The sequence below is a fragment of the Hyperolius riggenbachi genome, chromosome 6, assembly GCF_040937935.1.
Source record: "Hyperolius riggenbachi isolate aHypRig1 chromosome 6, aHypRig1.pri, whole genome shotgun sequence".
In the NCBI taxonomy this organism is placed as follows: domain Eukaryota; kingdom Metazoa; phylum Chordata; class Amphibia; order Anura; family Hyperoliidae; genus Hyperolius; species Hyperolius riggenbachi.
Genome location: NC_090651.1, coordinates 172,912,901 through 172,938,657, shown reverse-complemented (window position 1 = coordinate 172,938,657; position 25,757 = coordinate 172,912,901). Strand labels below are relative to the sequence as shown.

General features: G+C 45.5%; 1 protein-coding gene and 1 pseudogene across 1 annotated transcript; both read left to right on the top strand.

Moving 5' to 3' along the window:
• Positions 1–405: 405 nt before the first annotated feature.
• Positions 406–1,942, top strand: LOC137522603 (uncharacterized; the record flags this gene model as incomplete). The annotated part of the gene is made up of 3 exons (XM_068242678.1): positions 406–800; positions 934–1,295; positions 1,695–1,942. Coding segments are annotated over 3 exons (1,005 nt in total), but the record flags the coding sequence as incomplete, so codon positions are not given.
• Positions 1,943–3,139: 1,197 nt separating this feature from the next.
• On the top strand, positions 3,140–18,144 carry LOC137522088 (uncharacterized; annotated as a pseudogene).
• Positions 18,145–25,757: the final 7,613 nt, after the last annotated feature.

Below are 25,757 nucleotides of genomic sequence, written 5' to 3'. Positions count from 1 at the left end.
TTCTTCTTCTGGTTCTTCTTCTTCTGGTTCTTCTTCTGGTGGTTCTTTTTCTTCTGCTTCTGGTTCTTCTTCTTCTGCTTCTGGTTCTGCTTCTTCTTCTGGTTCTTCTTCTTCTTCTTCTGGTTCTTCTCATTCTGGTTCTCCTTCTGGTTCTTCTTCTTCTTCTGGTTCTTCATCTGCTTGTTCTTCTGGTTCTTCTTTTTCTGGTTCTTTTTCTGGTTCTTCTTCTGTTTTTTCTTCTTCTTCTTTTTCTTCTTCTTCTTCTTCTTCTTCAGGTTCTTCTTCTTCCTCTGGTTCTTCTTCTGTTTCTTCTTCTGGTTCTTCTTCTTCTTGTTCTGGTTCTTCTTGTTCTAGTTCTTCTTCTTCTTGCTCCGGTTTTCTTCTTCTTCTGGTTCTTCATCTTGTTCTTCTTCTGGTTCTTCTTCTGGTTCTACTTCTGGTGGTTCTTCTTCTTCTGCTTCTGGTTCTTCTTCTGGTTCTTCTTCTTCTGCTTCTGGTTCTTCTTCTTCTGCTTCTGGTTCTACTTCTTCTTCTGGTTCTTCTTCTTCTTCTGGTTCTTCTTCTTCTGCTTCTGGTTCTTCTTCTTCTTCTGGTTCTTCTTCTACTTCTGGTTCTCCTGCTTCTGGTTCTTCTTCTGCTACTGGTTCTTCTTTTTCTTCTTCTGGTTCTTCTTCTTCTGGTTCTCCTTCTTCTTCTTCTGGTTCTTCTTCTGGTTCTGGTTCTTCTTCTTCCGGTTCTTTTTCTTCTGGTTCTTCTTCTTCTGGTTCTTCTTCTGGTTCTTCTTCTTCTTCTTCTTCCTCCTCCCCCTCCTTCTTCTTATTCTTCTTCTGGTTCTTCTGGTTCTTTCTATCCTTCTTCTGGTTCTTCTTCTTCTGGTTCTTCTTTTTCTTCTTCCGGTTCTTCTTCTGGTTCTTCTTCTTCTACTTTTTCTGGTTCCTCTTCTTCTTCCGGTTCTTCTTCTTCTGGTTCTTCTTCTTCTAGTTCTTCTTCTTCTCCGGGTTCTTCTTCTTCTTTTTCTTCTGGTTGTTCTTCTTCTGGTTCTTCTTCTTCTTCTGGTTCTTCTTCTTCTTCTTGTTCTTCTTCTTCTGCTTCTGGTTCTGCTTCTTCTTCTGGTTCTTCTTCTTCTTCTGGTTCTTCTGCTTCTGCTTCTGGTTCTTCTTCTGCTACTGGTTCTTCTTTTTCTTCTTCTTCTGCTGGTTCTTCTTCTTCTTCTGGTTTTTCTTCTTCTTCTTGTTCTTCTTCTTCTTGTTCTCCTTCTTCTTCTTCTGGTTCTTCTTCTGGTTCTTCTTCTTACGGTTCTTTTTCTTCTGGTTCTACTTCTGGTTCTTCTTCTTCTTCTTCTTCCTCCTCCTCCTCCTCCACCTTCTTCTTCTTCTGGTTCTTCTCCTTTTTCTTCTGGTTCTTCTTTTTCTTCTTCCGGTTCTTTTTCTGGTTCTTCTTCTTCTGGTTCTTTTTCTTCTTCTTCTTTTTCTGGTTTTCTTCTTCTTCTTCTTCTGGTTCTTCTTCTTCTGGTTCTTCTTCTTCTCCTGGTTCTTCTTCTTCGTCTTTTTCTTCTGGTTCTTCTTCTGGTTCTACTTCTGGTTCTTCTTCTGGTTCTTCTTCTTCTGGTTCTTCTTCTGGTGGTTTTTTTTCTTCTGCTTCTGGTTCTTCTTCTTCTGCTTCTGGTTCTGCTTCTTCTTCTGGTTCTTCTTCTTCTTCTTCTGGTTCTTCTTCTAGTTCTTCTTCTTCTGCTTCTGGTTCGTCTTCTGCTACTGGTTCTTCTTCTTCTTCTGCTTCTGGTTCTTCTTCTTCTTCTTCTGGTTCTTCATTTTCTTCTTCTGGCTCTTTTTCTTCTTTTGGTTCTTCTTCTTCATCTGGTTCTTCTTCTTCTGGTTCTTTTTCTTCTGGTTCTTCTTCGTGTTTTGTTTCTTCTTCTTCTGGTTCTTCTTCTGGTTCTTCTTCTTCTTCTGGTTCTTCTTTTTCTTCTGGTTCTTCTTCTTCTTCTTCTTCTGATTCTTCTTGTTCTTCTTCTGGTTCTTCCTCTTCTTCTTCTTCTTCTGGTTCTTCTTCTTCTGGTTCTTCTTGTTCTGGTTCTTCTTCTTTTTCTTGTTCTGGTTCATCTTATTCTTCTTGCTCTGGGTCTTCTTCTTCTTCTGGTTCTTCTTCTTGTTCTGGTTCTTCTTCTTCTTCTTGCTCAGGGTCTTCTTCTTCTTCTGGGTCTTCTGGTTCTTTTTCTTTTGGTTCTGGTTCTTCTTCTTCTGGTTCTGTTTTTTCTTCTTCTTCTGGTTCTTCTTCTTTTTCTGGTTCTTCTCATTCTGGTTCTCCTTCTGGTTCTTCTTCTTCTTCTGGTTCTTCATCTTCTTGTTCTTCTGGTTCTTCTTTTTCTGGTTCTTTTTCTGGTTCTTCTTCTTCTGTTTTTTCTTCTTCTTCTTCTTCAGGTTCTTCTTCTGGTTCTTCTTCTGTTTCTTCTTCTTCTTCTGGTTCTTCTTCTTCTTGTTCTGGTTCTTCTTGTTCTGGTTCTTCTTCTTCTTGCTCCGGTTTTCTTCCTCTTCTGGTTCTTCATCTTGTTCTTCTTCTGGTTCTTCTTCTGGTTCTACTTCTGGTTCTTCTTCTGGTTCTTCTTCTTCTTCTGGTTCTTCTTCTGGTGGTTCTTCTTCTTCTGCTTCTGGTTCTTCTTCTGGTTCTTCTTCTTCTGCTTCTGGTTCTTCTTCTTCTTCTGGTTCTTCTTCTTCTGCTTCTGGTTCTGGTTCTTCTGCTTCTGGTTCTGCTTCTTCTTCTGGTTCTTCTTCTACTTCTGGTTCTTCTGCTTCTGGTTCTTCTTCTGCTTCTGGTTCTTCTTCTGCTACTGGTTCTTCTTTTTCTTCTTCTGGTTCTTCTTCTTCTGGTTCTCCTTCTTCTTCTTCTGGTTCTTCTTCTGGTTCTGGTTCTTCTTCTTCCGGTTCTTTTTCTTCTGGTTCTTCTTCTTCTGGTTCTTCTTCTGGTTCTTCTTCTTCTTCCTCCTCCCCCTCCTTCTTCTTATTCTTCTTCTGGTTCTTCTGGTTCTTTCTATCCTTCTTCTGGTTCTTCTTCTTCTGGTTCTTCTTTTTCTTCTTCCGGTTCTTCTTCTGGTTCTTCTTCTTCTTCTTTTTCTGGTTCTTCTTCTTCTTCCGGTTCTTCTTCTTCTGGTTCTTCTTCTTCTAGTTCTTCTTCTTCTCCTGGTTCTTCTTCTTCTTTTTCTTCTGGTTGTTCTTCTTCTGGTTCTTCTTCTTCTTCTGGTTCTTCTTCTTCTTCTTGTTCTTCTTCTTCTGCTTCTGGTTCTGCTTCTTCTTCTGGTTCTTCTTCTTCTTCTTGTTCTTCTTCTTCTGCTTCTGGTTCTGCTTCTTCTTCTGGTTCTTCTTCTTCTTCTGGTTCTTCTGCTTCTGGTTCTTCTTCTGCTACTGGTTCTTCTTTTTCTTCTTCTTCTGCTGGTTCTTCTTCTTCTTCTGGTTTTTCTTCTTCTTCTGGTTCTTCTTCTTCTTGTTCTCCTTCTTCTTCTTCTTCTGGTTCTTCTTCTGGTTCTGGTTCTTCTTCTTACGGTTCTTTTTCTTCTTCTGGTTCTTCTTCTTCTTCTTCTTCCTCCTCCTCCACCTTCTTCTTCTTCTGGTTCTTCTTCTTCTTCTTCTGGTTCTTTTTTTTCTTCTTCCGGTTCTTCTTCTGGTTCTTCTTCTTCTGGTTCTTTTTCTTCTTCTTCTTTTTCTGGTTCTTCTTCTTCTTCTTCTTCTTCTGGTTCTTCTTCTTCTGGTTCTTCTTCTTCTCCTGGTTCTTCTTCTTCTTCTTTTTCTTCTGGTTCTTCTTCTGGTTCTTCTTCTGGTTCTTCTTCTTCTGGTTCTTCTTCTGGTGGTTCTTTTTCTTCTGCTTCTGGTTCTTCTTTTTCTGCTTCTGGTTCTTCTTCTTCTGCTTCTGGTTCTGCTTCTTCTTCTGGCTCTTCTTCTTCTTCTGGCTCTTCTTCTTCTTCTTCTGGTTCTTCTTCTAGTTCTTCTTCTTCTGCTTCTGGTTCGTCTTCTGCTACTGGTTCTTCTTCTTCTTCTGCTTCTGGTTCTTCTTCTTCTTCTTCTTCTTCTGGTTCTTTATTTTCTTCTTCTGGCTCTTCTTCTTCTTTTGGTTCTTCTTCTTCATCTGGTTCTTCTTCTTCTGGTTCTTCTTCTTCTGGTTCTTCTTCGTGTTTTGTTTCTTCTTCTTCTTCTGGTTCTTCTTCTGGTTCTTCTTCTTCTTCTGGTTCTTCTTTTTCTTCTGGTTCTTCTTCTTCTTCTTCTTCTGATTCTTCTTGTTCTTCTTCTGGTTCTTCCTCTTCTTCTTCTTCTGGCTCTTCTTCCTCTGGTTCTTCTTGTTCTGGTTCATCTTATTCTTCTTGCTCTGGGTCTTCTTCTTCTTCTGGGTCTTCTTCTTCTTCTGGTTCTTCTTCTTGTTCTGGTTCTTCTTCTTCTTCTTGCTCAGGGTCTTCTTCTTCTTCTGGGTCTTCTGGTTCTTTTTCTTTTGGTTCTTCTTCTTCTGGTTCTGTTTTTTCTTCTTCTTCTGGTTCTTCTTCTTCTTCTGGTTCTTCTCATTCTGGTTCTCCTTCTGGTTCTTCTTCTTCTTCTGGTTCTTCTTCTGTTTCTTCTTCTTCTTCTGGTTCTTCTTCTTCTTGTTCTGGTTCTTCTTGTTCTGGTTCTTCTTCTTCTTGCTCCGGTTTTCTTCTTCTTCTGGTTCTTCATCTTGTTCTTCTTCTGGTTCTTCTTCTGGTTCTACTTCTGGTTCTTCTTCTGGTTCTTCTTCTTCTTCTGGTTCTTCTTCTGGTGGTTCTTCTTCTTCTGCTTCTGGTTCTTCTTCTGGTTCTTCTTCTTCTGCTTCTGGTTCTTCTTCTTCTGCTTCTGGTTCTACTTCTTCTTCTGGTTCTTCTTCTTCTTCTGGTTCTTCTTCTTCTTCTTCTGCTTCTGGTTCTGCTTCTTCTTCTGGTTCTTCTTCTACTTCTGGTTCTTCTGCTTCTGGTTCTTCTTCTGCTTCTGGTTCTTCTTCTGCTACTGGTTCTTCTTTTTCTTCTTCTGGTTCTTCTTCTTCTGGTTCTCCTTCTTCTTCTTCTTCTGGTTCTTCTTCTGGTTCTGGTTCTTCTTCTTCTGGTTCTTCTTCTGGTTCTTCTTCTTCTTCCTCCTCCCCCTCCTTCTTCTTATTCTTCTTCTGGTTCTTCTGGTTCTTTCTATCCTTCTTCTGGTTCTTCTTCTTCTGGTTCTTCTTTTTCTTCTTCCGGTTCTTCTTCTGGTTCTTCTTCTTCTTCTTTTTCTGGTTCTTCTTCTTCTTCCGGTTCTTCTTCTTCTGGTTCTTCTTCTTCTAGTTCTTCTTCTTCTCCTGGTTCTTCTTCTTCTGGTTTTTCTTCTTCTTCTGGTTCTTCTTCTTCTTGTTCTCCTTCTTCTTCTTCTGGTTCTTCTTCTGGTTCTGATTCTTCTTCTTACGGTTCTTTTTCTTCTGGTTCTTCTTCTGGTTCTTCTTCTTCTTCTTCTTCCTCCTCCTCCTCCTCCACCTTCTTCTTCTTCTGGTCCTTCTTCTTCTTCTTCTGGTTCTTCTTTTTCTTCTTCCGGTTCTTCTTCTGGTTCTTCTTCTTCTGGTTCTTTTTCTTCTTCTTCTTTTTCTGGTTCTTCTTCTTCTTCTTCTTCTGGTTCTTCTTCTTCTGGTTCTTCTTCTTCTCCTGGTTCTTCTTCTTCTTCTTTTTCTTCTGGTTCTTCTTCTTCTTCTGGTTCTTCTTCTTCTGGTTCTTCTTCTTCTGGTTCTTCTTCTTCCTCCTCCTCCTTCTTCTTCTGGTTCTTCTTCTTCTTCTTCTGGTTCTTCTTCTTCTGGCTCTTCTTCTGGTTCTTCTTCTGGTTCTTCTTTTTCTGGTTCTTTTTCTTCTTTTTCCGGTTCTTCTTCCTCTTCTTCTTCTGGTTCTTCTTCTTCTGGTTCTTCTTCTGGTTCTTCTTCTTTTTCTGGTTCTTCTTCTTCTGGTTGTGAAGAAACGCGGAAAAGCCGCCGCATGGACGCAGGATAAGGCGGCTGTTTCCACGGCTGGCATAGCGGAATGCGGAGAAACCGCCGCGTCCGACGCGGCGGTTTGTACGCATAGGCCTGCTTCTCTCAGTAAGATGGAATGCGGAGGAAACGCCACACGCTCAGACAGCGTGGCGGCGGATTCCGCATCCCATACAGCAACAACATTACAACACATGACTGGTGCGGCTGGGACTGATAGTCCACACTGGTTTAGGAGGACGCGTGCGCGCGCAGAGAGGCAGGGCCTTTATGGCAGTCAGAGGAGGGTCAGCTGACCAGGCCGGTCAGCTGGCAATTGCAGCAACTTTCATTGGTCCAGCACTTAAGGGAGGCGCTGGAGAGCTCTGGTGTATATATACTGGTTGCTGGTCATTTCTCTGGCGTCTGGCGTTGCGATCACTACGTGGTAGCACTCAGACCTTGTCAGTATCTGTGTTCTAGCATAGTTTCCAAAGGTGTTGACGATCATGGAGCTCACACCTTAGCGTTAGGAATATTGAACTGTATTATCTGTTATGACCTTCTGCCTGCCTGACTATCCTCCTGAACTCTGATACTGTGCCTTGCTATTTCTGATACTCCGTTGCCAACCCTGCCTGTTCATTGGATTCCGTATCTGTCTCCTGAATCTGTACCTTATCTTTCTGTGTGGTTACGACCTGGCTTGCCCGACCTCGAGAACTGGCCTTACTGTTAGAGGCAGTTCCCAGACCTGTTAGTGACACCCTCTCACTGGTGTCACTCACGCTCTGTCCTTCCTACTCTCAGCCTAGCTCCTCCCCCGGGAGAGTCTAGGCCTCCGGAAGGAACTTTCTCCTGTGCAGTACTCTCCGTATTGCTGTTGCACTTAACACCAGTGGTGCTCAGCAGAGCTCGAATATTCGAGTAGCTCGAATATTCGAGCTCTTTTCCAGCTATTCGAGCTCGGTATTCGAGCTCCGAATAGCTGTAGCTATTCGAATGGGCTATTCGAGTACACTCGAATAGCCCATTCACTATTCGAGCTATTCGAGCAAAACGGCGCTATTCGAGCTCGGTACCGAGCTCGAATAGCGTCATAGCCCAGATTGATGTCCTTAGAGCCAATCAGAGGGCTCCCAGGCCCTCTGACGGCAGCCAATCACAGAGGGGGACCCTGGCCAGCCCCTACCCTATAAATAGCGGCCGCCATGTTAGGTTTCTCCGTGCTTGCCTGAGACTTGTACAGAGAGAGAGTTGCTCCTTTGTGCTTTGGCTTAGCAAGAGCTCTATTGTGGTCATTTACCTAGCATTTTTGCTCACATACACCTCCTATACACACCTATATTGTTGTTAGTTAGTTAGACATTGTATTTTAGTTAGTAGCTTTTGTGTTACATAGAGACAGGCCAGCTGCTGCAGGCTTACAGCTTTAGGCCTCAGGGCCTTGCCTGTGTGGGCAGCTGTCCTCCTGTCCTCTGTTTATTTCTCTCTATTCTATACCAGTATTTCTGCTGTCCTTTACTACTGATTGTATTAGTATTGTAGTTACATACTGTAACTGTACTAGGACACTCACTGTCACTGTTCATAGGCTACTAGCTGCTCCTGCGTGTGTGCACTCACTTTCTGTGTACACACTACACACACTCTATTTCCTTCTGATAACTGATTGATTATTGTAATTGATTATTGTAATTAGTTAGTTGTACTTACTGTTACTACTTACTGTACTAGGAGTCTAGGACACTCAGTCACTGTTCATAGGCTACTAGCTCCTGCGTGTGTGCACTCACTGTCTGTGTACACACTACACACACTCTATTTCCTTCTGATAACTGATTGATTATTGTAATTAGTTAGTTGTACTTACTGTTACTACTTACTGTACTAGGAGTCTAGGACACTCAGTCACTGTTCATAGGCTACTAGCTCCTGCGTGTGTGCACTCACTGTCTGTGTACACACACTACACACACTCTATTTCCTTCTGATAACTGATTGATTATTGTAATTAGTTAGTTGTTTGTACTTACTGTTACTACTTACTCTTACTGTACTAGGAGTCTAGGACACTCAGTCACTGTTCATAGGCTACTAGCTCCTGCGTGTGTGCACTCACTGTCTGTGTACACACACTACACACACTCTATTTCCTTCTGATAACTGATTGATTATTGTAATTAGTTAGTTGTTTGTACTTACTGTTACTACTTACTCTTACTGTACTAGGAGTCTAGGACACTCAGTCACTGTTCATAGGCTACTAGCTCCTGCGTGTGTGCACTCACTGTCTGTGTACACACACTACACACACTCTATTTCCTTCTGATAACTGATTGATTATTGTAATTAGTTAGTTGTACTTACTGTTACTACTTACTCTTACTGTACTAGGAGTCTAGGACACTCAGTCACTGTTCATAGGCTACTAGCTCCTGCGTGTGTGCACTCACTGTCTGTGTACACACACTACACACACTCTATTTCCTTCTGATAACTGATTGCTTATTGTAATTAGTTAGTTGTACTTACTGTTACTACTTACTCTTACTGTACTAGGAGTCTAGGACACTCAGTCACTGTTCATAGGCTACTAGCTCCTGCGTGTGTGCACTCACTGTCTGTGTACACACACTACACACACTCTATTTCCTTCTGATAACTGATTGCTTATTGTAATTAGTTAGTTGTACTTACTGTTACTACTTACTCTTACTGTACTAGGAGTCTAGGACACTCAGTCACTGTTCATAGGCTACTAGCTCCTGCGTGTGTGCACTCACTGTCTGTGTACACACACTACACACAGTCACACACTCTATTTCCTTCTGATAACTGATTGATTATTGTAATTAGTTAGTTGTACTTACTGTTACTACTTACTCTTACTGTACTAGGAGTCTAGGACACTCAGTCACTGTTCATAGGCTACTAGCTCCTGCGTGTGTGCACTCACTGTCTGTGTACACACACTACACACACTCTATTTCCTTCTGATTACTGATTGATTATTGTAATTAGTTAGTTGTACTTACTGACTGTTACTACTTACTTACTTACTGTACTAGGGACACTCACTCAGTCACTGTTCATAGGCTAGCTCCTGCGCGTGTTTGCGCGTGCGTGCACTCACTGTCTGTAGTGTACGCACACTAAATTTACTTGTGATTACTACTGATTATTGTAACTGCTAGTTGTACTTCCTGACTGTTACTACTTACTTACTGTACTAGGGACACTCACTCAGTCACCTCACCCACCAACCCACTCCATTAAAGTACCCCACTTTTCACCCGCCCTTTTAAAAAACTTTTGTCTATACGCCCAAAACATCGAAGATGTCTGGAAGTGGCAGCCAGCGCGGTTTGGGCAAGGGGAAGGGCAGCAAGGGAATCAGGAGGAGAGGGAGCAGCATTGTGGCAGGCCGCGGCCGCGCCACCATGCACAGTTCCGCAGCAGCAGCAGTAGCGTCAGTGGCTAACATTCCTCCCATAGCCACTGGCCGTGGACGCCTTGGGCGCCGCCCAGCAGGAGCATCTGCAACTCACGCTGCAGAGACACAGCAGCAGCAGCGTGTAGCACCTGCTCCGATTTTCCTCCAGCCGGGTCGGAAACGTCCCATTGAGGAAAAGCATGCAGACACTGTGGTGCAACTCATGACGGAGGATGAGCAGCCCGCCATCAGCTCTGCATCCGAGGCCTCGACCCTCACCACCACCACCACCACCCCTGTTCGCAGCAGCCGCCCAGCAGGGTCTGGGGAGGAGGCCAGTTCACCGTCACTCGCCGACCTGTCATTCAGCAGTCTTTTGACCCCAGGCATCATGAGTAAATTGTCTGCTGTTGTTGGCGATCTTGAGGAGGAGATGCTGATGGGGGATGAGGGATTGGACAGCAAGACTGTGGCGACAGTCAAGCAGCCCATCCATGCATCAGGAGAGGAGTTTGGGGGGTCATCATCCCAGCAGGACATGTTTCAGGAGGGGGAGGATGATGATGACCCGGTGACAGACAGAGACTGGGTGCCACCACCTCCAGGGGATGTCGTCCTCAGCAGCTCTGAGGAGGAGGAGGAGGATGCGCTTGTGGGCCTTGCAAGGAGGCGCATCATTGCAAGCATTGGCAGCAGTAGGCAGGTCCCACAGCCTGCTGGTGTCTCAGGCTCAGCAGCAGCAGCAGCAGCATCTGCCAGTACCACCACCAGCCGCACCCAAGCCCCCCCCCCCCCCCAACCACCACAGGGAGACAGGCAGCAGAGCTTCCATGCCGTAGGGGGATGTTTCTGTCACCAATCTGGCGATATTTCACCATGCCCACTGTGTACAGCAAGTACGCCACTTGCAACCACCGTCAGCGGAAGTTGAGCAGAGGTGCAGACCCCTTAAAGTTCAGCACCAGCTCGCTCATCAACCACCTTGCTGCGAAACATTTCCACCAGCATGAGGAGTTCCAGAGGCTGAAGGCATCTGGTACTGGCAGTGGCACCACACCCATCACTGCACAGCCTTCAGCAGCAGCAGCAGCAGCAACAGCAGCCACCCGCCCTCCTGCTCCTCCAGCAGCACCAGCAGGAGTGCGGAAACGCACTGCTCCTCCCCCCTCTGCAACTCCTGCCGCCGACACTGAGGCCTGTTCTGGCAGCCAGTCCTCAGTGGCCCCTCCGCTGTGTCTGCTGATTCCCGTGCCAGCAAAAGGCCACGCCAGAGCCTTTTGAGCGAGTCCTTCCAGGGGGTGGTTAGGGCTCTGCCTCCCAGCAGCCGTCGCGTGCGGCAGCTGAACGGCTTGCTGGCACGGGCCATGTGCTCCCAACTCCTGCCGTACACGCTCGTGCAGGAGGGGAGCGACATTCGTGCGCTGCTTGCTTGCGCAGCCCCAGACTGGCAGCTCCCCAGCAGACACTTTTTCTCCCGCAAGGCCATTCCTGCACTGCACCGCTTTGTGATGGCCAATGTGGAGCGAGGGCTGGAGCACGCGGTTGGTGAAAGGGTCCACGTCACCATGGACTCCTGGAGCAGCCGCTTCGGGACAGGCCGCTACCTGTCCTTCACTGTCCACTGGGTCAGCTTGGTGGAAGGGGGTGAGGATGGGAGAGCAGCAGCGGGCACAGCAGCAGCAGCAACACAGTGGGTGGTGCCACCCCGCAGGGTCAGGGGAACTGCAGCAGGTTCCTCCGATCCTCTGCCATCCTCCGGCACACCTGGCCAAACCCCCCGCCTCAGCAGCAGCGTGAAGGCCCGCCACTGCCAAGCGCTGCTGCACTTGGTCAGCCTTGGGAAGACCAAGCTGACGGCAACCCATGTGTTGGCCAAACTCCAGGAGCAGGAGAGGATTTGGCTGACCCCCAGAGGCCTCAGAGTCGGAGAGGTGGTTGCCGCAATAGACAGGGGAAACCTGACCCACATCCCCTGTCTTGCCCACGTGCTGAACCTGGTGGTGCAGAAGTTCTTGCGCACCTACCAGGGGATGGGCGAACTGCTGGAAACGGCAAGGAACGTTGTGCGTCACTTCCGGCGCTCGGCTGCAGCCTGTGCGAGCCTGCAAGACGTGCAAAAGGAGCTGGATCTGCCACGCCATCGGCTGATCCTTGACGTTCCGACTCGCTGGAACTCCACCCTGGCGATGTTGGAGCGTCTGGTTGAACAGAAGCGCGCTGTCAAACAGTACCTTGCCCTGGCCACTGTTTCCGCCGCTCAGAGAAGGGACAAGACCAGCAACATCCCGTCCATCGTCCCCGATGATGACTGGAGGCACATGCAGCAGGTGTGCTTAGTGCTGGCTCCCTTTCTGCAGGCCACTAACATGGTGAGCAGGGACCATGCTATGGTCTGCGAGTGGGTGCCCCTGGTTTGTCTGCTGAACAGGGCCCTCGATGCTTTGCTGGAACAGGGAGCGGCAGCCTTGGACCAGCAGGAGCGGCAAGCAGCTGCACAGTCCACCTCTGAGGGGGAGGAGGAGGAGGACTTGGTGGAGGTCCCTGACCTTGCTGCTGATGAGGGGGAGCAGCACAGTGCAGCTGAGTTGGTGCGGGGGTGGAGAGAGGATGAGGCTGACGAGGCAGAGGAGGAGGATGAGGACAGCAGCACTGCCGTCGATGTGCCAGCAGACGTGGCCCGCCTCTTCCCAATGGCAGCGCACATGCTGACGTGCCTGCGCAGAGACCCCAGGGTGATCCAGATGAAGCAGAGGGAGGACATCTGGATCAGCATGATGTTGGACCCACGCCTCAAGGGGAAGTTGAGCCAGTTCCTGCCGCCTGCAGGAGGAGACCCAGCGCAACAAATAAGGAGCTTGCAGCAGGCCCTTGTTGAGCGCTTGGAGGAAGCCTTCCCCCAGCCTTCCACCCCCACTGTCCAGCAGCCAGCACAGAGGCAGCAGCAGGTGCCTGCATCCAGCAGCAAGCGCCCCACAGACCTGCTGTCTCTCAGCCACGAGCTCTACAGGACTGTAGAGGCTCCGGCAGCAGTGACTAGAGAGGAGGTGCATGCAGCAGCATCCTCCACCGGTCACAGCCAGCGCCTGACCCGCATGGTGGCTGACTACATGGGGTCCTACAGCGGGCTTGACAGCGATGCCCCTGTTGATCCCATGGAGTATTGGGTCAAGCGCCTGGAGATCTGGAGCGAGCTGGCGCAGTACGCCCTGGAAGTGCTGTCCTGCCCCCCTTCCAGCGTGCTGTCCGAGCGCTGCTTCAGTGCAGCTGGTGGTGTGGTCACCGAGAAACGCTCACGTCTGTCTCACAAGTCTGTGGACAGACTGACGTTTCTCAAGATGAACCAGGCGTGGGTGGAAGGCGAGTTCGTGGCCCCTGTTGTCGGCGAGAGGGGGACATGAACTGGCTAAGAACCATCGTTAATGTGCCTTACCACCCTTTACCACCTCCTGGCTCCTGCTCACTAAGCCAGCCTGGTTCACTTTGACTATTACGTCGCCTGCAGCCACACATTTTACACCTACAGTGGGCTGCTGTGTACTGCCCTTCTGCTGTCTGTCTGTGTTTCCCACTGCCAGGGTACACAGATTTACCTTCTGCTGCCACTCTGCCACCAGCTATTACGTCAAACAATAGCTATATATCTGTGTAATTTGTTTTACAAACAAAACCAAAAAACCATTAAAAAAAAAAAAAGGTTTAATTTTTCTGAGGTGCCCGGGTTGAAAACTGTGTTGTCCCAGTTGTGTATTGGACACGATGTGGGCTGCACGACCGCTGTCTGGGACCTCCTGTTGTGTTCATTTACGGCCTGGTATCACCGCTAGGTACCAGGGCTATTATGTCACGCTGCCTGCCTGCTGCCACACTCACACTCCTCCTCCATTCCTCCTGCTGCTGCTGTCTGTCTGTGTTTCCCACTGCCAGGGTACACAGAATTACCTTCTGCTGCCAGTCTGCCACCAGCTATTACGTCAAACAATAGCTGCACACATAATTACTCCTCCATTCCTCCTGCTGCTGCTGCTGTCTGTCTGTGTTTCCCAACGCCAGGGTACACAGATTTACCTTCTGCTGCCACTCTGCCACCAGCTATTACGTCAAAAAATAGCTATATCTGTGTAATTGGTTGTAAAACCAAAACTACAAAACCATTACAAAAAAAAAAGGTTTAATTTTTCTGAGGTGCCCGGGTTGAAAACTGTGTTGTCCCAGTTGTGTATTGGACACGATGTGGGCTGCACGACCGCTGTCTGGGACCTCCTGTTGTGTTCATTTACGGCCTGGTATCACCGCTAGGTACCAGGGCTATTATGTCACGCTGCCTGCCTGCTGCCACACTCACACTACTCCTCCATTCCTCCTGCTGCTGCTGTCTGTCTGTGTTTCCCACTGCCAGGGTACACAGAATTACCTTCTGCTGCCAGTCTGCCACCAGCTATTATGTCACACAATAGCTGCACACATAATTACTCCTCCATTCCTCCTGCTGCTGCTGCTGTCTGTCTGTCTGTGTTTCCCAACGCCAGGGTACACAGATTTACCTTCTGCTGCCACTCTGCCACCAGCTATTACGTCAAAAAATAGCTATATCTGTGTAATTGGTTGTAAAACCAAAACTACAAAACCATTACAAAAAAAAAGGTTTAATTTTTCTGAGGTGCCCGGGTTGAAAACTGTGTTGTCCCAGTTGTGTATTGGACACGATGTGGGCTGCACGACCGCTGTCTGGGACCTCCTGTTGTGTTCATTTACGGCCTGGTATCACCGCTAGGTACCAGGGCTATTATGTCACGCTGCCTACCTGCTGCCACACTCACACTACTCCTCCATTCCTCCTGCTGCTGCTGTCTGTCTGTGTTTCCCACTGCCAGGCTACACAGAATTACCTTCTGCTGCCAGTCTGCCACCAGCTATTACGTCACACAATAGCTGCACACATAATTACTCCTCCATTCCTCCTGCTGCTGCTGCTGTCTGTCTGTCTGTGTTTCCCAACGCCAGGGTACACAGATTTACCTTCTGCTGCCACTCTGCCACCAGCTATTACGTCAAAAAATAGCTATATCTGTGTAATTGGTTGTAAAACCAAAACTACAAAACCATTACAAAAAAAAAGGTTTAATTTTTTTGAGGTGCCCGGGTTGAAAACTGTGTTGTCCCAGTTGTGTATTGGACACGATGTGGGCTGCACGACCACTGTCTGGGACCTCCTGTTGTGTTCATTTACGGCCTGGTATCACCGCTAGGTACCAGGGCTATTATGTCACGCTGCCTACCTGCTGCCACACTCACACTACTCCTCCATTCCTCCTGCTGATGCTGCTGTCTGTCTGTGTTTCCCACTGCCAGGGTACACAGATTTACCTTCTGCTGCCACTCTGCCACCAGCTATTACGTCAAACAATAGCTGCACACATAATTACTCCTCCATTCCTCCTGCTGCTGCTGCTGTCTGTCTGTGTTTCCCACTGCCAGGGTACACAGATTTACCTTCTGCTGCCACTCTGCCACCAGCTATTACGTCAAAAAATAGCTATATCTGTGTAATTTGTTGTAAAAACAAAACAAAAAAAACCAAAAAAAAAAAAAAAAGGTTTAATTTTTCTGAGGTGCCCGGGTTGAAAACTGTGTTGTCCCAGTTGTGTATTGGACACAATGTGGGCTGCACGACCGCTGTCTGGGACCTCCTGCCTGCTGTGTTTATTTACAGCCCTGGTATCACCGCTAGGTACCAGGGCTATTATGTCACGCTGCCTGCCTCATTGACTGCCTGCTGCCACACACTCATCCTCCTCCTCCTGCTGCTGAATTTACCTCCTGCTGTCTGTGTGTTTCCACTGCCAGGGAGCACATACAATGGCGCTTCCAACATGCGTGCGCCACCAGCTATTTGTTACGCTCAAAAATAGCTGCATTTCTTTAAAAAAAAAAATTTGAAAAGAGAAATAAGTGAAGAAGAAGACGATATAGAAGAAGATGAAGAAGAAGAAGATGAAGAAGAAGAAGAAGAAGAAGAAGAAGAAGGAGAAGAAGATGAAGATGAAGAAGAAGAAGATGAAGAAGATGAAGAAGATGAAGATGAAGAAGATGAAGAAGATGAAGAAGAAGAAGATGAAGAAGAAGATGAAGAAGAAGAAGATGAAGAAGAAGAAGATGAAGAAGAAGAAGAAGATGAAGAAGATGAAGAAGATGAAGATGAAGAAGATGAAGAAGAAGAAGATGATGATGAAGAAGAAGATGAAGAAGAAGAAGATGAAGATGAAGAAGAAGAAGAAGATGAAGAAGATGAAGAAGATGAAGAAGAAGATAAAGAAGATGAAGAAGATGAAGAAGAAGAAGATGATGAAGAAGAAGAAGATGAAGAAGATGAAGAAGATGAAGAAGAAGATGAAGAAGATGAAGAAGATGAAGATGAAGAAGATGAAGAAGATGAAGAAGAAGAAGATGAAGAAGATGAAGAAGAAGATGAAGAAGATGAAGAAGATGAAGAAAAAGAAGATAAAGAAGAAGAAGATGATGATGAAGAAGATGAAGAAGATGAAGAAGAAGAAGAAGACAATATAAAAGAAGAAGAAGATATAGAAGAAGATATAGAAGAAGAAGATATAGAAGAAGAAGATATAGAAGAAGAAGAAGAAGAAGATATAGAAGATAAAGAAGAAGAAGAAGAAGTATATACAGTACTGAACACATTTCTGGACACAACTTCTCTTTTCAACTTTTTTTTTTTAAAGGAACATCCCCACATAATCACTTGCTGTTGTTACTTGGAAAAAAAGAGGTTTCTTGCATCATTCACCCTCAAAACAAGTGTTGGAAGCTATTTAAGGCCATTTCGAATAGTCAGCTCGAATAATGAGCTCGAATACCGACTCGAATAGTGAGCTCGAATTCCGAGGTCGAATCGAATAGTAAAAATTATTCGACTCGAATATTCGACTGACCTCGAATAATTTACTATTCGAATTCGACCTAACTCGAATTTTGAAAAGGGGTATTTGAGCACCACTGCTTAACACTCACTTGTTATCTCAGGTGTCCAGAGGTTAGTAGATATATCTGATTATCGGTGATACTGCAGATCATCAATAATCAGGTATATTCTGTATTCTCTGTGATACTGCAGTTCACCGGTAATCAGACCCTCTCTGTGTTACACCGATCGTTACAGAACGCCAGACCAAAAATACAAATGGACGCACACTCTGACCGTCTGGGCGCACTTGCCACTTCGGTGGACAACATCAATCAAGTGCTGGGGAGTCACAAGACTATGATTGAAGCCTTGTCTGGTTCTTTACAAACCCTCCAGACAGCAGTAGATGAGGTGCGATCCCCTCCTAGTTCTGATAGACGTTTACCCGTACCTGAGAAATTTTCTGGTCACAGATCTGACTTCCGAAATTTTAGAAGTAGAGTGTTATCTTATTTTGAGTTGAGACCCCGATCTTCTGGAACAGTGGCCCAAAGGGTCACATTTATTAAGACGTTGTTATCTGGTGATTCTCAGACGTAGGCGTACAGTTTGCCCACTGGAGACTTGGCCCTCACTTCAGTGGACGAATTTGTTAAAGCTATGGCAGTAATTTACGACGACCCAGACATTGATGCGACTTCTGAGCGGAAGCTCCAGCTTTTGCGTCAAGGCAAGGGTCCGGTCGAGGATTACGCAGCGGAATTTAGGAGGTGGTCAGTTTCAGCCAGGTGGGACACTTATGCCCTCTTAGATTGCTTTTTATCGGGACTGTCGGATGAGGTCTCAAATCTCATGCTAAGTCTGCCTGAACCTAAAACAGTCGATGAGGCCATTTCATCGGCCATTCGAGTTGACCGCAGGCTGCGCTATCAGAAGCAGACCCGGGGTAGTAGTCAGGTAAAGATGATGTCCTACGCTGCGCCTCCAGTAACTCCACCTCCTCCTGTCTCGCCTCCACCCGAACCTATGCAAATTGGTCGGTCAAAACTATCCCAAGTGGAGCGAAGACGTAGGATGTCTGAGCAGCTGTGCCTTTACTGTGCAGAGGGGGGTCATAGAGTACGTAATTGTCCCAATAAGTCGGGAAACGCTACCGCCTAGGAGTTGTAGGGGGTAACACCCTAGGCGCGCGTCTCTTACCCCTAGAAGATAAACGGTTACTTCTTCCTTGTACTGTTACATGGGAAGATAAAACCGAGATTTCCGAGGCCTTTGTTGATTCAGGCTCTGCAGCAAATTTTATGGATTTTGAATTTGCAAAGAATTTAGGTATTCCGCTCACCCCGGTAAAACCATCCATTCAGGTTACGGCAGTAGATGATTCCCCCTTGCAGAGTAATCATCCGCTGTCTCAGACACCAGAGGTGGAGGTCACTATAGGGGTACTACACAATGAAAGATTACAGTTTTTTTTGTTATTCATGACCACCTCCACAGTCATCCTTGGCATGCCATGGTTGCACCTTCACTCTCCACAGATCGATTGGACCACTGGGCAGTTAACCAGCTGGTCACCTCTTGTTTCCAGCAGTGTTTAGGGAAGGTGACATTAGGCCAGACCAGGATTCATTTGGAGGGGGTTCCAGTACAATATTCCGAGTATTCTGATGTGTTCTGCCCCAAGGCTGCTGACAAGTTGCCGCTGCATCGCCCGTTTGATTGCCCCATCGATCTCCGGTCTGGTTGTATGCCCCCAAGGGGTCATCTTTACAATTTGTCTGGGCCAGAAAAAGTGGCCATGCAAGAGTACATTCGTGAGAATTTAGCCAAGAGGTTCATTTGACCTTCCCGGTCACCCGCTGGCGCAGGGTTCTTTTTTGTTAAAAAGAAAGACGGAGGTCTGCGGCCATGCATAGATTACCGGGGTCTGAATAAAATCACAGTACAGAATCGCTACCCCTTGCCCCTGATAGATGACCTGTTTACACAAGTTACCAACGCTAAAATCTTTTCAAAATTAGATTTACGGGGTGCATACAACCTGGTGCGGATTAGAAAGGGCGATGAATGGAAGACGGCCTTTAACACGCCCGACGGGCACTACGAGTACTTGGTGATGCCCTTCGGGCTGTGTAACGCCCCGGCCGTCTTCCAAGAACTAATTAATGAGGTATTCAGAGAGGTGTTGGGTAAATTTGTGTTAGTATACCTTGATGATATACTTATTTTTTCAAACAACCTCTCTGAGCACAGGACACACGTCCGAATTGTATTGGACAAACTTAGGCAGAACATGCTTTACGCTAAATTGGAGAAATGCATCTTCGAGGTAACATCTGTCACCTTTTTAGGGTACATAATTTCAACCTTAGGCCTGTCGATGGACCCTGCCCAGGTCTCTGCTGTGCTGGAGTGGCCTCAACCTGTGGGGTTAAAATCTCTTCAGAGATTCTTGGGCTTTGCCAATTACTATAGAAGGTTCATAAAGGGGTACTCTACTGTCATTGCACCCCTCACTAGTCTCACTAAAAAAGGGGCAGATACCACCCACTGGTCTCCAGAAGCTTTGCAAGCGTTCTCCACTTTAAAAGACTTGTTTTGCTCTGCACCCATCCTAAGACACGTCGACATTTCCTACCCCTTTATTGTTGAGGTGGACGCCTCGGAGGTCGGGGTAGGGGCTGTGCTGTCGCAGCGATCAGGGTTGCAGGGTAGATTACATCCATGCGCCTATTTTTCTCGTAGGTTCCCTCCGGCAGAGAGAGACTACGACATAGGCAACAGGGAGCTCCTGCCCATCAAGTTAACCTTTGAGGAATGGCGTGATTGGTTGGAAGGAGCAGAACATACGATCACAGTTTTCACTGATCACAAAAAATTGGAATACATCGAGGGAGCTAAAAGATTAAGCCCCGTCAGGCTCGATGGTCTTTGTTTTTCTCGAGGTTCAGATTTATAATTACGTACAATCCAGGTAGCAAGAACATTAAGGCAGATGCCCTGTCCAGATGTTTTGAGCCAGAGACAGCACAGCCCTCTACCCCAGAGACGATTGTTCCGCAGAAACTGATTCTAGCAACAACTGAGACATGGAAAGACTGGACGGAGACCTTAGGGCCCTTTCAGCAGGACGCCCCGGAGGGGAAGCCTGAAGGGGTTATGTTTATCCCACTGCCATTCCGTCTTCAGATTTTACAAATGTTCCATCCACACAAAAATGCGGGACACCCTGGGGCCTCCAGAACACAGGATCTGGTTGCCAGGTGCGCTTGGTGGCCTTCTCTGGCAACGGATTGCAAGGAGTACGTTAGAGAGTGTGCAGTGTGTGCAAAAAGTAAGCCCTCCTGGCTGGCACCTGTGGGAACGTTGCAGCCCTTACCCACCCCGAGTGAGCCGTGGACCCACCTGTCCATGGATTTTGTGGGTGAGCTTCCCAGGTCCGAGGGCATGTCGGTCATTTGGGTGGTAGTCGACCGCTTTAGTAAAATGGCCCATTTTGTGCCCTTAAAAGGACTCCCCTCAGCCCACGAGTTGGCCGATTTGTTCATCATCCACGTTTTCCGATTGCATGGCATTCCGGAAAACATTGTGTCAGATCGGGGAGTCCAATTTGTTTCGAGATTTTGGAGGGCATTCTGTCACCAAATGGGCATGGAACTGTTATCTCAGGTGTCCAGAGGTTAGTAGATATATCTGATTATCGGTAATACTGCAGATCATAGGTATGCAGTTCACCGGTAATCAGACCCTCTCTGTGTTACACCGATCGTTACACTGGTTCTTCTTTTTCTTCTTCTGGGTTTTATTCTGGTTCTTCTTCTTCTGATTCTTCTTCTGGTTCTGGTTTTTCTTCTTCTTATGGTTCTTCTTCTTCTTCTGGTTCTCCTTCTGGTTCTTCTTCTTCTTCTGGTTCTTCATCTTCTTGTTCTTCTGGTTCTTGTTCTTCTGGTTCTTCATCTTCTTGTTCTTCTGGTTCTACTTTTTCTGGTTCTTCTTCTGGTTCTTTTTCTGGTTCTTCTTCTTCTTGTTCTTCTTCTGGTTCTTCTTCTTCTGGTTCTTTGTCTGTTTCTTCTTCTTCTTCTGGTTCTTCTTCTTCTTGTTCTGGTTCTTCTTCTTCTTGCTCTGGGTCTTCTTCTTCTTCTGTTTCTTCATCTTCTTGTTCTTCTGGTTCTTCTTCTGGTTCTTCTTCGTCTTCTGGTTCTTCTTCTTCTGGTTCTTCTTCTTCTTCTTCTGGTTCTTCTTTTTCTTCTTCTGGTTCTTCTTCTGGTTCTTCTTCTTCTTCTGGTTCTTCTTCGTGTTCTGTTTCTTCTTCTTCTGGTTCTTTTTCTGGTTCTTCTTCTTCTTCTGGTTCTTCTTCTTCTTCTGGTTCTTCTTCTTGTTCTTCTTCTGGTTCTTCCTCTTCTTCTTCTGGTTCTTCTTCTTCTTCTTGTTCTGGTTCATTTTCTTCTTCTTGTTCTGGGTCTTCTTCTTCTTCTTCTTGCTCGGGGTTTTCTTCTTCTTCTGGGTCTTCTGTTTTTTTTTTCTTCTGGTTCTGGTTCTTCTTCTTCTGGTTCTTCTTCTTCTGGTTCTGTTTTTTCTTCTTATTCTGGCACTTCTTATTCTGGTTCTCCTTCTGGTTCTTCTTCTTCTTCTGGTTCTTCATCTTCTTGTTCTTCTGGTTCTTCTTCGTGTTCTGTTTCTTCTTCTTCTGGTTCTTCTTCTGGTTCTTCTTCTTCTGGTTCTTCTTCTTCTTCTTCTTCTGGTTCTTCTTCTGGTTCTTCTTGTTCTTCTTCTGGTTCTTCCTCTTCTTCTTCTGGTTCTTCTTGTTCTGGTTCTTCTTCTTCTTCTTCTTCTTGTTCTGGTTCATCTTCTTCTTCTTGCTCTGGGTCTTCTTCTTCTGCTGGTTCTTCTTTTACTGGTTCTTCTTCTTCTTCTTGTTCTGGTTCTTCTTCTTCTTCTTGCTCGGGGTTTTCTTCTTTTTCTGGGTCTTCTGGTTCTTTTTCTTCTGGTTCTGGTTCTTCTTCTTCTGGTTCTTCTTCTTCTGGTTCTGTTTTTTCTTCTTCTTCTGGTTCTTCTTATTCTGGTTCTCCTTCTGGTTCTTCTTCTTCTTCTGGTTCTTCATCTTCTTGTTCTTCTTTTTCTGGTTCTTTTTCTGGTTCTTCTTCTTCTGTTTTTTCTTCCTCTTCTTCTTCTGGTTCTTCTTCTTCTTTTTCTGGTTCTTATTCTGGTTCTTTTTCTTCTTCTGGTTCTTCTCCTTCTTCTGTTTTTTCTTCTTCTTCTGGTTCTTCTTCTTCTTGTTCTGGTTCTTCTTGTTCTGGTTCTTCTTATTCTTGCACAGGGTTTTCTTCTTCTTCTGGTTCTTCATCTTGTTCTTCTTCTGGTTCTACTTCTGGTTCTTCTTCTGGTTCTTCTTCTTCTTCTTCTTCTTCTTCTTCTTCTGGTTCTTCTTCTGGTGGTTCTTCTTCTTCTGCTTCTGGTTCTTCTTCTAGTTCTTCTTCTTCTGCTTCTAGTTCTTCTTCTTCTTCTGGTTCTTCTTCTTCTTCTGGTTCTTCTTCTTCTTCTGGTTCTTCTTCTGGTTTTTCTTCTTCTTCTTCTGGTTCTTCTTCTTCTTCTTCTGGTTCTTCTTCTGGTTCTGGTTCTTCTGGTTCTGGTTCTTCTTCTTCCAGTTCTTCTTCTTCTGGTTCTTCTTCTTCTGATTCTTCTTCTGTTTCTTCTTCTTCCGCCTCCTCCTCCTTCTTCTTCTTCTTCTTCTTCTTCTGATTCTTCGTCTTCTGGTTCTTCTTTTCCTTCTTCCAGTTCTTCTTCTGGTTCTTCTTCTTCTGGTTCTTTTTCTTCTTCTTCTTTTTCTGGTTCTTCTTCTTCTTCTTCTGGTTCTTCTTCTTCTGGTTCTACGTCTTCTTCTTCTTTTTGTCTTCTGGTTCTTCTTCTTCTGGTTCTTCTTCTTCTGGTTCTTCTTCTGGTTCTTCTTCTGGTTCTGGTTGTTCTTCTTATGGTTCTTCTTCTGGTTCTTCTTCTTCTTCCTCCTCCTCTTCCTTCTTCTGGTTCTTCTGGTTCTTCTTCTTCTGGTTCTTCTCCTTCTTCTGGTTCTTCTTCTTCTTCTTCTTCTGGTTCTGGTTCTTCTTCTGGTTCTTCTTCTTTTTGCTCCGGGTTTTCTTCTTCTTCTGTTCTTCATCTTGTTCTTCTTCTGGTTCTACTTCTGGTTCTTCTTCTGGTTCTTCTTCTTCTTCTGGTGGTTCTTCTTCTTCTGCTTCTTGTTCTTCTTCTAGTTCTTCTTCTTCTGCTTCTGGTTCTTCTTCTTCTTCTGGTTCTTCTTCTTCTTCTGGTTCTTCTTCTTCTGCTTCTGGTTCTTCTTCTTCTTCTGGTTCTTCTTCTTCTTCTTCTTCTGGTTCTTCTTCTGGTTCTGGTTTTTTCTGGTTCTTCTTCTGGTTCTGGTTCTTCTTCTTCCAGTTCTTCTTCTTCTGGTTCTTCTTCTAGTTCTTCTTCTTCTTCTTCTGGTTCTTTTTCTTCTTATGGTTCGTCTTCTTCTGGTTCTCCTTCTTCTTCTGGTTCTTCTCCTCCTTCTTCTACTTCTTCTGGTTCTCCTTCTTCTTCTGGTTCTTCTTCTTCTTCTTTTGGTTCTTCTTCTTCCGATTCTTCTTCTGTTTCTTCTTCTTCTACCTCCTCCTCCTTCTTCTTCTGGTTCTTCTTCTTCTTCTTCTTCTGGTTCTTCTTCTTCTGGTTCTTCTTTTTCTTCTTCCGGTTCTTCTTCTGGTTCTTCTTCTTCTGGTTCTTTTTCTTCTTCTTCTTTTTCTGGTTCTTCTTCTTCTTCTTCTGGTTCTTCTTCTGGTTCTTCTTCTTCAATTTCTACGTCTTCTGGTTCTTCTTCTTCTTCTTTTTCTTCTGGTTCTTCTTCTTCTGGTTCTTCTTCTTCTGGTTCTTCTTCTGGTTCTTCTTCTGGTTCTGGTTCTTCTTCTTATGGTTCTTCTTCTTCTTCCTCCTCCTCCTCTTCCTTCTTCTGGTTCTTCATCTTCTGGTTCTTCTTCTTCTTCTGGTTCTTCTTCTTCTTCTTCTTCTTCTTCTGGTTCTGGTTCTTCTTCTGGTTCTTCTTCTTCTGGTTCTTCTTCTGGTTCTTCTTCTTCCTCCTCCTCCTCCTTCTTCTTCAGGTTCTTCTGGTTCTTCTTCTTCTTCTGGTTCTTCGTCTTCTGGCTGTTCTTCTGGCTCTTCTTCTGGTTCTTTTTCTGGTTCTTCTTCTTCTGGTTCTTTTTCTTCTTCTTCTTTTTCTGGTTCTTCTTCTTCTTCTTCTGGTTCTTCTTCTTCTATTTCTACGTCTTCTGGTTCTTCTTCTTCTTCTTTTTCTTCTGGTTCTTCTTCTTCTGGTTCTTCTTCTGGTTCTTCTTCTGGTTCTGGTTCTTCTTCTTATGGTTCTTCTTCTTCTTCCTCCTCCTCTTCCTTCTTCTGGTTCTTCATCTTCTGGTTCTTCTTCTTCTTCTGGTTCTTCTTCTTCTTCTTCTTCTGGTTCTGGTTCTTCTTCTGGTTCTTCTTCTTCTGGTTCTTCTTCTGGTTCTTGTTCTTCCTCCTCCTCCTCCTTCTTCTTCAGGTTCTTCTGGTTCTTCTTCTTCTTCTGGTTCTTCGTCTTCTGGCTGTTCTTCTGGCTCTTCTTCTGGTTCTTCTTCTTCTGGTTCTTCTTTTTCTTCTTCTGGGTTTTATTCTGGTTCTTCTTCTTCTGGTTTTTCTTCTGGTTCTGGTTTTTCTTCTTCTTATGGTTCTTCTTCTTCTGGTTCTCCTTCTGGTTCTTCTTGTTCTTCTGGTTCTTCATCTTCTTGTTCTTCTGGTTCTTGTTTTTCTGGTTCTTCATCTTCTGGTTCTTCTTCTGGTTCTTTTTCTGGTTCTTCTTGTTCTGGTTCTTCTTCTGGTTCTTTTTCTTCTGGTTCTTCGTCTGTTTCTTCTTCTTCTTCTGGTTCTTCTTCTTCTGGTTCTTCTTCTTCTTGCTCTGGGTCTTCTTCTTCTTCTTCTGTTTCTTCATCTTCTTGTTCTTCTGGTTCTTCTTCTGGTTCTTCTTCTTCTGCTTCTGGTTTTTCTTCTTCTTCTTCTGGTTCTTCTTCTTCTTATGCTTCTGGTTCTTCTTCTTCTGGTTCTTCTTTTTCTTCTTCTGGTTCTTCTTCTTCTTCTGGTTCTTCTTTTTCTTCTTCTGGTTCTTCTTCTTCTTCTGGTTCTTCTTCTTCTTCTTCATCTTCTTGTTCTTCTGGTTCTTCTTCTGGTTCTTCTTCTTCTTCTTCTGGTTCTTCTTCTTCTTTATCTGGTTCTTCTTCTTCTGGTTCTTCTTCTTCTGCTTCTGGTTCTTCTTCTTCTTCTTCTGGTTCTTCTTCTTCTTCTTCTGGTTCTTCTATTTCTTCTTCTGGTTCTTCTTTTTCTTCTTCTTCTGGTTCTTCTTTTTCTTCTTCTGGTTCTTCTTCTTCTTCTGGTTCTTCTTCTTCTTCTTCTTCTTCTGGTTCTTCTTCTTCTGGTTCTTCTTAGTGTTCTGTTTCTTATTCTTCTGGTTCTTTTTCTGGTTCTTCATCTTCTTCTGGTTCTTCTTTCTCTTCTGGTTCTTCTTCTGGTTCTTCTTGTTCTTCTTCTGGTTCTTCCTCTTCTTCTTCTGGTTCTTCTTCTTCTGGTTCTTCTTGTTCTGGTTCTTCTTCTTGTTCTGGTTCATCTTCTTCTTCTTGTTCTGGGTCTTCTTCTTCTGGGTCTTCTTCTTCTGGTTCTTCTTCTTCTTCTTCTTGTTCTGGTTCTTCTTCTTCTTCTTGCTCGGGGTCTTCTTCTTCTTCTGGGTCTTCTGGTTCTTTTTTGTAAGGAAACGCGGAAAATCAGCCGCCTCCACTCAGCGTGAGGCGGCTGTTTCCATGGAGAGCATGGTGGAATGCCGAAAAACCGTCAGACGCGGCGGTTAGCACGCATGGCTCTGTTGCTGACACTTTGACCCAGCGCGGGGAGGCAGCCACCGGTGCAGATAGCGGTGTGACCAACCCCGTGCATGGGTCAGTGGAGACATTGCTGAGCAGTACTGGTGTGGCTGGGACTGATAGTCCACCTAGGTTCAGAATGACGCGCGTGCGCTCGGAGAGGCAGAACCTTTATGGCAGTCAGAGAAAGGTCAGCTGACCAGGCCGGTCAGCTGACGATCACAGCAACTTTCATTGGTCCAGCACTTGAGGGAGATGCTGGAGAGCACAGGTGTATATATACTGGGTGCTGGTCATTCTCTGGTTGTCTGTCGTTGCGATCACTGTGTGTTAGCACTCAGGCCTTGTCTGTATCTGTGTTCTAGCATAGTTTCCAAAGGTGTTGACGATCACGGACCTCACACCTTAGCGTTAGGAAATTGAACTGTATTATTTGTTATGACCTTTTGCCTGCCTGACTATCCTGCTAAACTCTGATTCTGTACCGTGCTATCTCTGATATCCTGTTGCCAAACTCTGCTCATTCCTGGACTCTGTATTTGCCTCTCGATTCTGT